This window comes from Haliotis asinina, chromosome 5 (assembly GCF_037392515.1).
Source record: "Haliotis asinina isolate JCU_RB_2024 chromosome 5, JCU_Hal_asi_v2, whole genome shotgun sequence".
Lineage (NCBI taxonomy): Eukaryota > Metazoa > Mollusca > Gastropoda > Lepetellida > Haliotidae > Haliotis > Haliotis asinina.
In genome coordinates, this window is record NC_090284.1 from 14,263,555 (window position 1) to 14,278,945 (window position 15,391).

Genomic DNA, 15,391 nt, shown 5'->3' on the forward strand with positions numbered 1-15,391 from the left:
CCACCGTAACATGTGAATAAGTAAACACTGAGCGCTTTAAAGAGGAGAAAGTTGGTTGAATTGAACCTGCTTGCGTAAATTAAACCCTCTACTTCATTAAAAGACTCAGAAACCGGATCAAGGCGTCTCCCTGGAATCCAAAATAGTTTCTACCGGCCGCAGCAATATTTTGTTTATAGTGGGGACCTAGAAACCGTTTCATACCACATTGCATAGGTATGTCCCCAGGGGGTAGAGCTGAACCAATCAGAAGGCTGTTTGCAAGGTGCTTGATAGACAAGCCTGTTCTAACAATAACCGATGTCTTGCTCAGTTCGGCAAACCGAGGCAGGCCTGATCTCCAGTACTGCAGTAACCTCGTACACACCAGACGTGTGCTGTTACAACCGCAACCGTTGCCGATTTTGTAATTTTACCGAGGTAGGAATACCTTCCTGGGTGGGGCATACCCTTCTACCCCCGGGATTGTGTTGTCACGAGGGTGAAGCCCTCGGTGGAACGTGTTTCAGAGCCTTATCGTCTATCAAGCATTTAAACTACGCAGTTCGGTTTAAACGAGGATAGTTTTCCACCCTCTCATTATTCCTACAGCGACGTACGAATTTTCCCTAAAACGACAACCACCAAACCTTTGTGATCTTGGATTAAAGTTACATGGAAAATTGTTTACGTTTCAATCTGTCGAGCCGATTTGGATATATTTTGTTTTATTTCTGGGCTAAAATCTGTCGCCGATCAGCTGGGCGGCCGGGAGTCTAAGGACCGGCTTCGCTCCACTCGTGAGTAGAGAATCATTTCAGATATTTAGCCCGTAACCACATCTTCTATCACCATCCATTGTCATTAACATCATATTAACCAATGCATATTTACATTTAATACATTTATCATTTCTTACGTTTTTATGTAAACAAGAACTTACTGCGCAGTAAACATACAAAATGCATTTCTTAAAATAGCATAACTGCGAAATCAGTATGTAGAAGTGTTTAACGCACACATAGTATGTTTACTGTTCTGTCTGAAAATATATGCTATTTAAAATATGAAATTGCATTAATTTATCCTGACATTTGCGATCTATTCGGATGGTGCCATACCGTCATACTGTCATAATGAACTAGATATTACACACTATGGATACGTGAACAATTGGTCAAACTGAACTGTTTCAAAACCCGAATTTTCAAACTTTGAATTGACAACAGGATGTGCATGAATTTAAAACATCAGTTAAAAATAACATCCTGTTTGTACGAAATTTAAAGAAAACGTACATGTAGTGTCACGTTTCGAAATAAATATCTTCCAAACTTAAAAAAAATCTCAAAGTGCAATTCCTTTAAATGATATGTGTTATTTCCTCTGCCAATATCCCTGTTTCAATCAAAGAAACACACTCACACATAATGATTTGTAGCGACACGCAACACGTTTGAACTGCCTCGTGTGATCTCATTGCCTTGGATCGCGTGTCGGTCTTTTACAATATTTTCATATTTACAACAAAAACAACACTTTTCCACATGTATCAGAACTGTTTAAACGTGTCTCTGTATCCGTTCATATCGAAACGGAAATCACTATAGTTTCAAGCTTGCCGTGACGACTACGAAACACACAAACCCTCTCTACACGCTGACGTCCATCGCCATTTCAAGCCAGGGCCACCCCTTCACGATTGTGATTGCAGTTTTGTATTAATTTGAACGATAGTTCTGTTTGATAGAAAATATGTGATATACATGATTTTTGCGTAGTTTGTGTACATGTATTTGACGTGTAGGTGTTTTTGTTTTGTTTTTGTTTTTTTTGTTTTGTTTTTAAAAAAAACCGATTACCGGTATTTCTGTACTCAACCCAAGAATGCCTTTTCAAAATCTGACATCAAATGTACACGTTTTGTTTGTGGTGATAATATACTTATAGAAACATATATTTAAGATGGTATATAGAAACCGGTCTAGACACATTTGTGATGCAGAAAGTTAGGTAGTATCTGTATTTCAGCGGTCACCAAGGATGGGCGTTAGAGGCTTGACTAACGACTGGCGCCAGGACCGTTGTAGCATTTGAAACACTGCACTCAAATCTAGTTTTGAATCCTCTGATATCCTCTGTATTGTATAGTGGGCAGTTTATCAGGTGACGTCATGATATTGTGGTATGGGTTAATGAAACCACACTACACAACCTATCGCCCTCCTCGTTAATTTGTACCAGTATATCTGGCATAACTTCGATGGGTTGTTCGCTGTATCCGAACCGTTGCAATTTGCCTGGCTTGTTACTTGTCAAGTACCATTTCAACTATATCGGCGGCAATTTCATTTCGAGGAAATCACTAATTAGCCTCATTGTTCTCGACTCCTGCTTATTCGGTTCGAGAGAGTCTAAAATTGACTGTGCTCAAAGAGTAGGATATGCAGATATTTATGTTTTCATCACGTTAGTGTTTTAGTGTTGGAGTTATCATATAGCCTAATATCACATCGTTACTTTTTTAATTCGGTTTACATATTGAATGCTAATATAGAAATTCAACTATGAGCATTTATAGCGAACAATGTGAAAACAGGACATCTGAAAAAATACCTGTCACCACTTAACCCCTGCAATGTGTGTCAAACAGAAATTATTTTGGCGTCTAATCCTGACTGGGAAATGGCAGAAAGCAATGATCATCTCGGTGTTAAAAGCAGGATTTAGCAGAAGCCATCACGGTGAACAAATAGGCTGTTTTACTTCACAGAGTAGCTGCAAGGTTCTCGTAATCGAAAGCAATTTCATCTCAAAAGTAGTTCGATTTAATTTGCATTTAAGAATCAGATAAACAGTTGGCAATACATGTAAATGTCTTCACGTCAACTTGGAACATTTAACTTCAGTGAACTGATTCTTGTCTTTGCGTGTAATTTCAGTCGTGACGTCATGTCTTTCATTTCCGAGCTTACAAAACAGAATGAACACAATAACATGGATTTATTTGTGAGTTTGGTTTATCTGCGTTTAAAGCGAATCTTAGAGGGCTGAAGTGAAAACTTGTCAGTCGGAACCTTTTCTTGTGTGTTCTGTTTAAGAAATGTCATGCTTGGTGTCATTACGTACATGTGACATGCGCATTGGTGCATCATGACATATCTCCCTGACATGACAACATAACCCTCTGTATGTATCTACCACCCCTACCTCAAACCCGTCTCCCCACATCCCGCCCTGCGTTAGCACGGGTCTTGACTAGAGAGAGACCACATACAACGTGATGCTTCAACTACACGTGCTTCACTACACACGGAAATCACATGGTAGATCCAATTTGATTTGAAAGATCCACAGAATCGATGACTATAGATTATTTCACTATCACAGTCTTGGATTTCACTTGCTAATTTCATATACTGAAAACTAATGTTGGGAAAAGGTTTATACAGTCACGCCTATATCGAACTGACTGATAGAACGAACTTCACGTTGGTCACGATCATTTGTGTGTATTATAAAGCATTTTGGTTATGACGAACTGAAATAAGCTGTCCTAAGTTCGTTGTAACCAGAGTTTGCTTCGGTTTATTTCGAATGTTCGACAGACACGTTATTCTGACTGTACAGTGAGAGCTGTATCCTGCGATGAAAAGCGAGCACTGACAAGGGTGTGGGCGGACGTGATATGGAACTCACTGCATTTGAGCGACAGAAATAATCACTCTCCACTACACAACTGTTACCGTTGTACAACAGTTATCACTTCGTGCTTTGCCTGCCATGCCGACACACCAGTCTTACTTATCCTTATAGATATAGTGAGAACTATATCAAACACCCACTTACTAATAAACATAGAGAAAATCAAATTGAACTTTAGATAAATCAAACAAGTTGCTTCTACCGAGATTAAAAAATAGACAAAATATGAAATAATGCAATTTTTTGAAAAAATATCAATGTTCTGTTATTGATTAGAGTCAAATGACAAATAGAATTACATTTTTTGTCATAAACATATGACCTAATGTTCCGCCATTTTCTTATATTGCCAACTGTTTAATTAAAAAAAACCGGTTCTATTTCTGTTCTCAACATTCAAGGTCTGTGATTGTCTTCCTTGAAACCAGGGACGGGGTGCTACAGGCAAGAAGGAACCTGTATTGGGCGATGTATTCTAATGCTATCGTTTATAAGGATTTCGCGATTATCATTACTTTCATATTTTATACGCAATTTCTACTCGACTAGTCGTTAAGTGCTATCTCAATATAAAGTTAAGAAGACGTAATTTGGTTTATGCCCATGATTCAATACATCTCTCATCAGCCAACTCCAAGAAAGTGCCGCCAAGCCTCCGAATAAAAGCTGTGCGGTCATTGTAAGCAGAATACCAACTCTTTCAAAATAGCCTGTTGATTCCAACATAAAACTTCGCTGAATTAATGAACACTCATTTGTCTGAAATCGAAAAGAAATTATCATTGCAAAAATGTGAAAATATTGAGCTGATATGTGAAAGGCCTATGAGGGGCGTTCGGTTCGAAGCTATACAAACGTGTCCATATTGAGAAAGTCATGAGCCCGGCGCCAGGCCATAGACAAGGAAAGGTTATATCTGTGAGCCAACTGCATTCCTTTCAAAACCAGGCCTTCATGGTGTGGAGGTATTTTCAACGCACGTCCATTTCCCATTTGTCCCCGGTTTACGTAATTAATACCGGGTCGTTTCGCTGACCGAACCTACAGTATTCATCAGATTGTTTGTTTCTCTTGCAGCAGTGCCCGTTCGCTGGACCAGGGTAAATGTCGCCCAATCCCCACCCTCGGAATTTAGGTGTGTCAGGGTAGATGGAGGGTCGAGTGGATTTCCCTCTGGAGAGGGGCCGACTCCTTGCCCCCGCCCTACCCTCGGGCACACTTGGACCCCTGGGTGCCGCCTATGCGGATAACTCTACCCTTGGGAGACCAACTGTCTCGGATATTACCAGGACGGGGACTCCGTCGACATTGTCAGCTCTCGGACACTACACCAACCGTTACATGCCTCCTTCAATGTCTGTTCATTCCCAAGGTAAGCTCTTATTTATATTTTGGACAAACCTGAATCCATTTTCCTCTAAATAGTAACGTACTAGATCCTTATGTATAGCATGCCCGAGCCGGTAGTAGACGGGTTTATTCGCGATGTTTTAGCATCAGACTACGGGTTACATGTAGTGTCTACATTACTCGTTCTGCCGTAGCCTGTTAGTTAGGCATGTTGATTTTTAATCTCATAGTTGTGATTTATTTTACCGGGTTCGTTTTCATACACTATCACAGGGAACTTATTAATAACAGACATGTTTTGTTCATAATGTTTAAACAAACATAATTTTAGTGCATGATTGATAGATTGTGTTTGCTGTGGCTGCAAAAAATAAATTTTGATAAGAATATCGCATGAAAAACAGTGTCAAGCCGTTTCTAAGGGTTATAGGACAGCCTATAGCCAAGGTTCCTTGATGCAGACTAATAGTCAGGGTACTTAAAGTATGCATGTAATAACTTCATCGATTGTGCAGATAAGAAGTGAGTTGAGTCATATTTCGTTAAAAAATCAATAAAGAGTAAGTTTAGTCTGTCTGAAGGTGTTATTTACAATAAGCAGAGATATAAGACTGTATGTTTAAATCAGCGTATTTTTATACACGCACTGCTCAGACAATGTAAATCATAATTGATATCGTAATCAATAATGTCACAGAAATCTTAAAAATATCATATTTATACCATAAATGTGTTAGTGATCGTCAACATCTTTACGAATTCAGACCACTGTCCAGGACATTGCTAATATTTATATCTTTTTAATACAAATGTATGTTTATCAAGGATGTTTAAAATATTTAAAGTTTGCTATATCAGTTCTATAATGGTTCAGTCGGTGTGTGGGTTGCTTGTTAAGTGTGCAGATGATGTAAGCTACAATACACAGCGCTGAGTCCCAGAGTCTCATGCGCTGGCGGAGGTTTCTATGAGTGCACATTAAAGAGGAAACCGCTGTGTCTAAAAATAAATGTGTTCCTGATAAACTTGATTTCTAAATTGCTGTGATAATTTTTCTGTGAAAATGTCTATATACATATGACACAAATTAAGACTATACACCACAGTGCCGTTTTTAACATACTGAAGCTATCACCAGCCAGGCCATCCGTTCCCCGTTCACACTGGGAGCCAGGACTCGCTATTTTCCCCGAGTCATACAGTCTACCAAGGTGTATTTGCACGGACCTGTTATAAATTTTCGTTATCACGTATGGAAGGCTAGAATTTCCTGCTAGTGGAGAGAAAATGAGAGAAGCATATTTTCCTCCAAGTCTCCGGTAACAGTGAAAATATCTCAGCCCATCCTGGCCTTCGCTTGAAGGGAGCAGTCAATCTCGACCCGGCGCGAACCCGTCTCTTTTCTTACCCTGACTCAAGCTGTGAATGATCACCTAAATTATCATTGTTATTCCCCCTTTCTTATTAGTTTAGTGAGCCGGTCAGCCGGATGACCTTGTCCACTTTTGGCCGGTTGCCAAGGTTCCCACACACAACCTCCATTTTGGCTGGCCCATCGGACTGGCTGGACAGTTACGTATTAGTTTAGTGTGAAAGCGTCGAATTTCCCAACCACATCCGAGATTCGCTTGTTCGTAGGAGAAGGCTCCGAGTGGAATGGAAACACAGGCATTTAAGATTAGAGCTTGACGAGACATGGTTTTTTGTAGTGGCGACGAAAAAAAGTCCGGGGAAAAAACGACGTTACTTTGTTTGGTGTGTGATATCGATTAGTTATTTGTAGCTATCGATCTCACAAGTACATCGGAACAGCGAAGGCCGCTCATTGGCAGTCAGCTCCATACTACAGGACGGAGAGGGGCGATCTCATGACGCTGCCGAGGCATGAGGGGGTGTATAATGACAAATTACGATTTGGGCGTTATATCTCCTTTGATGTGTACAGGAATACTTCATTTTGCTTTATGTGATAAGGTATACATGTATTAAACCTGTCACAAATAGATTTCCCTTCATTCACTTAAGACTGTAAAGCTCTAACGCAGTTCCTTAATGCATCATGGAGAGTAGTATAACACGACATCGACAGGCATAACGCGGTGTGAAAGGGATTTAAAAACCCAATGAAACTGTAATGAAAAACTTCCTGAAATATTTCGTAACACGAGAGAAAGGTGAAAATACAATGAAATACAACGCATCTCAACCTCAGCGTTGAATCCCAACCCCTATTTTGTGGACACTTCTGCCTATCCACTGTTGAAGAGTGACGGTCTTCCACATCTGTTTATTCCGGACAGTGCAGTTCCAAATGAAACCACCCTGATTAAAATATATCCGTATAAATAAATCATGCATCCAGTGCATCTTTGGATGTAAAGGTCCAAAACTGGAATATGCTGTGAAAATATGTTAAAGAAGACTCCGTTCTAAAATATGACTGTAGCTGTCATAGCTGTTTTGGGAAAACATATCTCAGATTTAAAAAATATTGTGAGTGGTATATATAGATGTTTTCAGTTATATCTCCTGGAAAATTGGACTTCCGGATTAATCCGTATTACAAAGGTTTCACTTTAGCTAATTAACTATGATCAATGCATGTTTAAACTTCCCTTTGGTAGGGCTCACCAGAGCCTTGAAGTCACATGCTAGGTAGACGTTGCGTGGGATTAACAAGCAATCCAAGTAGATGACTTGCAGTCGGACTGATATAGGGGCGCGTCTCCCAGTTCGGCCCTACCCCAGCTCTCACCCCTGTTCTGTGATTCATGGTACCATTTAATACCCCCATAGCACGTGATGGAGCCCTATAAGCCCATACACAGACATATTACTGTCGATTCTAGTAGTTAATTATACTATTCTGAAAGACGCTTGCAATTTTTTATATTTTTTCGTCAGAACGAAACCCGCGTGAATTGTAACGTTTGATAAAGTTTGTTTGTTATCGTGGATGGAACGGTGTTGTAGAAGCTGTATCCTGCAATGTAGGTGTTTACGTGAAGATAAATGACCATATAATGTCCGTGGAAGTATTCTAATTGGTTCTGTCCGAGACCAGCTTTGACTGGTAATAAACACACTCTTGCTTTGTGGTGCCGATCAGAGGAGAAAATAACATGGCAATTCCGTGCGCAAGGAGTTACTCAAACAAGCGGGATTGCGCACAAAAGCTTTGGGGACAAAGAGCATAATTCTTGGTAACCTTTGCTCATACAAATCTAATGATTTTTATCCTTAGAAGGTATGAACTTGAGAAATTTAATTGCTGTGGTTTAAGCGTTTTTCCCAACAATTATATTTGGCAAGCGGCAGTTGAAAGCCCTGCTGTGCATAACCCAAGTCGCGACCATTCGGTGGCCGAGCTCGTCTTACACATGTACTTTGAAGCTAGAGTTCACACGTTCGAACGGGGGGATTAACATTTTAGCTGATTTTACTCTTACCCCGAGTCTAAAGATTACTCGTGTCTTGGAGCGTGCAGCCAGTGGTCACGTGATTACCGGGGGCTTTACCCCCATATGAAGCGGACAGGGGGTCCGGAGGGGGCTCGGCAGGGGTCAGGCTATGACATTGGTCATCTGGCCCGAGAGCACAGCTCGCAGGAGCTGATTAGAAACGTCCCGGACAGTTATTTCAAAGAATTTAATTTGTTGTAAATTAATTCTGATAATGATTTTGTATCTCTTATACGTGGGTTTTGAACTCCATAGCTGATTTGCAGATCGCGGCACGGTGTTTAAAAAATAAAAAATCAACTAACAAATACATTAGCTTGACCCGTAGAATAATGTTATATCTCGGCTTGCTATATCCTCTTTCATTTTGTCACACTGTATAACTAGGTGCGTTACAAACATGGACCCGACGGCTTGTTTGGATCAAAGTACTCGTAAGGTTTAATAAACCCTTTACCTAAAACCGTGTGAGATAATAATCCCACTTTCGAAGTTTCGCTGCTTGATATAATTTACTTATTATCGAAATCACATATCATCAGATGTATGAGAAAAATTGTCCTAGTTATTACTCATATTGTGAAGTGATGCAAATATCAGAGGCAATATTTGTTGTAGTGGTGTAACTAGTGTAGGTTCACAGTGAAGAAGTGCTCTGGTGTTTTTTTATGATATCTACGTATGTTTTATATATAGTATGTGACACACAAGAATATTTTCTCATTCTTCTCCTCTAATCTCGACTTTTAGTTTATAGTTTCTGAAATCGGGTTTCACAAAATCCAGTTCCAGGTTAAAACCATTGTCAGACTGGACGAGTATTACTGAATATTAGTGAAATTTTAATGAAGAAAAACATCAAGTCGTTTCTGTTAACTATAGTAATTTACTTCTTCACCATATGTTTGATATAGGCATTAGTTGTATATCCATGGATATGGTTGGATATCCGTGGTTCAGATCTACAGTCTGATATGTGTATGTTTGTATCATGTCTTATTGAACAGAGACAAAAAAAATGGCTTCTAGTATCGCAACCAGGCAGTACATCAGGTTCTTTTTCCAGTAAGAAAACGGGAAAATGGATATTGACCCACTTGTGTAGACATATTCGTCTAGACAGAGGTTCAGGGTCGTGCATGGTTGTGCATCCACTTACCCACCCTGGTCAGGCCTCCCCTCAACCCCCAGCCGTGTCTGGTCAAGACACCCCCACCCTCTGCCGCCTGCTAGCATTGCCTGGGGCTCCAGGATTAACGATGGACAGTACGTGTTAAATCCTGATTTGGAATCAGTCTGCGAGTCTTTGTCATTAGTCTCCATTCTATCGCCATTGTATCCCCCCCCCCCGCCCCCAGCTGTATTGCTAGGGGAAGGAAGGAGGAGGCACAGGTTCGCGTGAAGGTCGCATGCCATCACCGACGTCGTTACAGGTGTAATCTAATACTACGACTGACCAAGCCTTCGGGACCAGTAATGTGATGTAATTATGACATTTTCTTGAAAAATCATAGTTGATATTTCGAATTGAATGTTTGGTTCTCTCATTGTCCACACACCGCCTGTGTATAACAGCCCTGTGAACAGCAGACCTCTGTACAACAGCTCTGTATACGATAAAATATTCTAACGGTAAACAGCTCGAACGATAACAGAACATTCGAACGTTGTTATATTATATATTTTCCACTTCGTTCAACCACATACCGCTACAGTACATTTATCGTATGATTTGTGGGGAATGACGGCCTTAGAATTACCCTGTACCGTTATGGCTGCAGCGAGCAATGGACTATCTGTCATAATACAAACTGACCATTGAGAGACGATTGCTCCACATTTTGAATAATTAATTAAATAAAAATGGCCTAAAACCCAACATCGATCGCAAATGGAGACAATAATGTAAGTCGTTGGTGAGGAAATATATTTCCTCTGTTTTTAGGCATAAAAATAATTGGCAAAAAATTATCATTTGTGAAAACCAAATTGGACTTTCCACTGTAAGGAAGATAACAGTAAAATGCCATCTTTCAAATTATCCCAACTTATTAATATTTTTCGCTACATTGAGAAAAACATGTGAGATTATTTTTATTTTGAAAATCATGTCGTTACAAAGTACAATTATTTATGTTTATTGTGGTACTAAAACGAGACCTACGCATCCTGTCAATATTCTTACATAAATCAAGATAACTGTTTCAACAGATAATTAAAATTGCCTTGATCTTGCAGTCATGTCAAGAAGGTGTTTTAAGTGTTTATTACACAGTAATTGAAAAATTGTGACGGTGGAAGGATGTTGCCTGTAGTAGCTGAGTTAAATGTTTGCATTAAAATTAACAAATTGCAAGAATCTGCATCTCTGGTTTCGTGTTTATACAACTGAGCAAAGTGACAGCTAAATGAATTTTCGAAATGTTCTTTCAGCCGGTGTACGTGTGTGAAATAGATTAGTGATGTCATTAAATTGATGATTTCCCATTGTTGTAAATTGTTTGCACAAGTAAATAAGGACTTTTCAAATTCAGTAGGAGTCATCTATTTTAAAAAATCCATTACTCCAGTAATTTGAAGCTGGGGCGTATTGATCACTGACTTTACAACTACAAAGTGAAAACTGGCCTGCTTCAAATCATGTGTTTTATTCCCAGAGGTTTTAATATAAAACGTTTGTGTGTGTATTGCTTAAATAAATACAGACATACATAATAAATCAAGGAAATCACAGCAATTACACCCTGAAACTGTCAACCGTTGTTATACATGAATACAAGAATACCCAAGAGGGTGCAGTCATTTCGTTGACCATTAGGTGGACTTTCGTTTGTTCTTAGAATCAGTGGCAGCACGACCACGTGATCGATGCGGCTGTATGAATACAGGTGCATTATCTATAGATTTATCGTACAGTGTGCTCCACCATTTAGGAAAAATTGAGTTTCCCATGATATCCATCCGCACGCCTGTTTACCACATGGCGGATTCACACAGAGGTTGTTTGGTTATAATTGCTTAAGAATTTCGTCCGGTATCTTTTACCTAGAACTCTGTGATTGCTGTCGCTAATGGCATGGTTCTAACCATGAGAACTAATTAACAAAACAATACATGCAGGTTCTAAAACAACCTAAGACTTTTAACACAAACGCTCTTATTGTTTACCGTTATTTTTGTATGACGGTTGGCATTCATAGAGCATTGTTCATGGACACAGCAACACAACAACACGAATCTCCTATATCAGAGCGCATTGACCCAAAAATAATAGTCAAGTCGTTTTTCTAAGACATATTTTCGTTTAGCTTGAATCATTACCAAACGTGATAATTTTGCGATCGTTGGATATCTATCATTTCTATATTTGACAAGCGCCTATTTTTTCAGCTTTTAGCTCAGGGGCTGTGACATTTATCATGATAATTTTTAGCTTAAGAGTTTGAAATCTCTGCTATTATTGCACGTTACACTCCAATTCTACAAGCTATTTGCGTTATCAAGGCATGTACGATTATGTAGTTTTGGCTATGAGTAATTGCGTTAATTATCTCAAGATAAACATTTCAATGTTTAGCAGTTAATCTTTATAGCTAACTTGGCAAATGGTCAGGTTCATGCTATAGTTATTGACAAGCAGGCGTCCTCCTCGTTGCGAAGAAGACAAAGTTAAAACACTGACAATCATATTCAGTTTATCCAAAAAATGTCGACATTGCTTGTTTTACGTTTTCAAAGAAACAATAAAATATCCAAAGTAACAAATTAATTTTCTGCTTGAGGTATTTACTGTTTCATAATGACATGTGGGATTATGTTTTTGTAGTTAGGGGAATCAGTGGGATTTTATTGTATGAAATTAATTATTTGACGCTGGATTTGCACCTGAGGTGAACAAATTTCGACTATATTTAATGAAGCAGCATTTCAATAAATGTGGCAAATTAAACAGCTACACTGGTGCTGTGACGATCCCCGTCTGAGCCACCTGGCCGAGATTGGCAGCTCCTCTTCTTTCCCTATTGTGCTCATACACTCTCAGATGATTGAGGTGATCTTCAAGTGGGGACCGTCTCAACGTACATCTTACTGTATATGTTACAGATGTCTATCCTCTAAAGATTTTCCTGATAAACGGTGCATATCCTTATGTAAACTCGTTTCAAGTTTGCAGAAACAAAATAGACATGTACATACACGGTTTGATCGATAAGGCTAACATATTGATTCGAGTAATGTCTCTGTCAATTTCAAGTTAAATAATTATTTGTGGCACTTACTTTGATACAAAACATGCCCGAATGACGTCATGCTTTAAAGTAAATATTATTCAGAAAATTGAGACAAAAGCAAACAAAAAACATTATTGAATTGTTAATGATTGCCTACTTGTATGTGTCAATTTCATCGCTGGTTGCTAAGTTGTCGCAGTAAATACCACATTCATTGTTTGCCGAACCGATGAAGGGATTAATCCATAAATACCAACTTAACGCATAAAAATTAACACGTGTATTTTTAACTTTGAAACAACAGTCAAAATAGATTGAATACTGTTAGGAAACTAGTATTGTGAAACAAGTAATAATACCCTAACAGTATGCCACATAAATAGTGTGGTTATCACTGCTGTGTTGTCGCCACGCTATGTTCGCGGAGAGACTGTTGACTACTATCCTTTAGCTTGCTCATAAAGTCTTCTCACTGAGGAAGAAATGCCAGGCCCATCCTTTGCTAGGCTTACAGGCTGAATACACTGTAGCTTGCTTCAATTTAGAAACATAATTAAATTTACAGGTCACGACTTCGATTCCACTAAAATACCACTCACATATACACAAGTGCAATTTTGATTTCCATCCCCAGCCTGGCTGGCTGTAGGCTTCGCTGGTCGCCTTTTGAGTCGAAAGGGACTTGGACGAAACCAATTTTGCCAGTGTCGGTTGTGTATACAAGACGTTGAAATTCCGGGTTTGACTCTCACCTCCCCCCAGCGCCGCTTCCCCCAACCCTCCCTCCATACGCACGCTACAACGACCGGTGGCGCGCCTGTGTGCAACCCTCCCTCATGCCAGCCTCTCCCCAGGGATATCTTAATGACTATGTATATCAATTCTAACTGGTTTTTGTTTGAAGCGAGCTCATGTTACGAGACAAATAAATTCAAAATTGTTCATTTTCTTCTAAAACCCGAACTGACATATACATTCTACAGTCAGTTCCCCTTACCAAAAGTAGCTATCAGTATTTTCAACAGCTGTTACATCTTGTAAGTTAGAAATTGAATTGCAAACGTCTTATATTCCAAGTGAAAATTTAATACCTCGAGGACAGTTTCGTCCACGTGATACATACCAGTGTCCGTTTAACATGTGGTGGATATTGCTAACGGGGTATAATAGTCCTTTGACGAAATTGGCATCAGAGATTTTTGGAGAGGGAAAACAAGGGGTGTTGAGACAAAAATTAAATACACATACATACAATACATACAATTCATTTATAAGAAATGCCCAAAAAAAAATACTCATAAATTCAAACATACAATTAATTTATAAGAAATGCACTGAACCTTGAAAACAGAATTAGGAGACATATAAAAATCTTTATAACAAGTTTTAACCGTATAACAGTTCTTTTCTACGTTTTAGAATGAGTGTCCACCGTATATTCTCAACCTCCCATTTTCATCTTAAGAACCTGTATTGTCGGAAAATGCTTGAGTCTCTTGTACAGTGATCGCGACGATGATTCGCTAAGACTCTATTTTCGCTACTATATTCTGCCACTGAATCATGGCTGATGTCTTGTGATGGTGTCCGTTGTTATCTGATCACCTGTTGTGTCATAAACGCGTTGGTGTCTCGATGGGAAGGCTACACAATGATGTTGGAGTGTGTGTGAGCGTGATTGCGGTTTTACGCCGCTTTTAGGATTATTTCTGCAATATCACTAGATTTCAAATGAGATTGGCAAAATGTGCCAAATGACTAACGGAATCTATGTTTAAGTGTAGGTCGTTGTCGGGGATGTTGCTATTGTAATGCTGACTTGAATGTCAGACACCAGGTGTCGGAGACATTGGCGCCAGATTAACGCTGGAAGACATCAATAGGGTTTTACTATCGCAGGTAACTTTATCATCCAAGGCCAGCATTTCATTCTTGCTCAGTATGCAAGCGTGTTGGAGTGATGGGGCTTAACTCATTATGACAATGGTAAATGGATATTGCAGAGCTTAGTCCGTCATCAGCGCAAACCTAACGGGTTGGGAGACATGACTAAGTTATCCGAGTCGATGGAGTGGTCATCATATACTGGACAATTTGTCCGCTCTGTTCTAATGGTCAGCGGTCATGACTGCCACCTTCCACTTACTGTGGACGCGGATCCGCCGATGGGAGTCGCGCTAAGTCCTCGACTACGTCATAGCGACGTGCCCATCATCGTTGTCTCCACTCAAGGAAGACGCCATCAAGTCCAAGACGGGGGACAGTTAGTGTCCATTAAACAAGGAACTAAATGAAATAATGCACATTTTTACGTTGTGTTGTTTATCAATTTGAACGTCTGGCACGTTCTCATTATACTAACATATTAGAATCATATATCATTTAAACGACCTACCATATGTTTCATAGATGAAACTTGTTCTGAAACTGAGTGTTTGATTACAATGTTGTGTCACATCTGAGGTGATTTCAAGAGTTAAGTTTAACAATCATAAATCGAAACTGTTTGGACAGTTTGTTTACAATTGTTTACAATCGATTAATTGTCCGAAACTGGTACTTTACTGTTTCAGACAAATCGATAAATATAAGCAGAACGTGGAAGAGAAACTTTAAACCCCCTCGCCCACGTCTAAGGGCTTGCATTCATCGGTTGGTATTGAC

The 15,391-nt window shown here is 39.4% G+C and overlaps 1 protein-coding gene across 4 annotated transcripts in view; it reads left to right on the forward strand.

The window, feature by feature from the left end:
- Nucleotides 1-295: 295 nt before the first annotated feature.
- Nucleotides 296-15,391, forward strand: part of LOC137284789 (trinucleotide repeat-containing gene 18 protein-like) — a 73,016-nt gene continuing 57,920 nt past the window's right edge. For all 4 annotated transcript variants that reach the window (XM_067816769.1, XM_067816770.1, XM_067816772.1 and 1 more), the window contains exons 1-2: nt 296-420; nt 4,762-5,056. In XM_067816769.1, the coding sequence (XP_067672870.1) occupies nt 4,834-5,056 (223 nt within the window). In that variant the 5' untranslated portion in view covers nt 296-420; nt 4,762-4,833. The remainder of the gene's footprint in view (nt 421-4,761; nt 5,057-15,391) is intronic.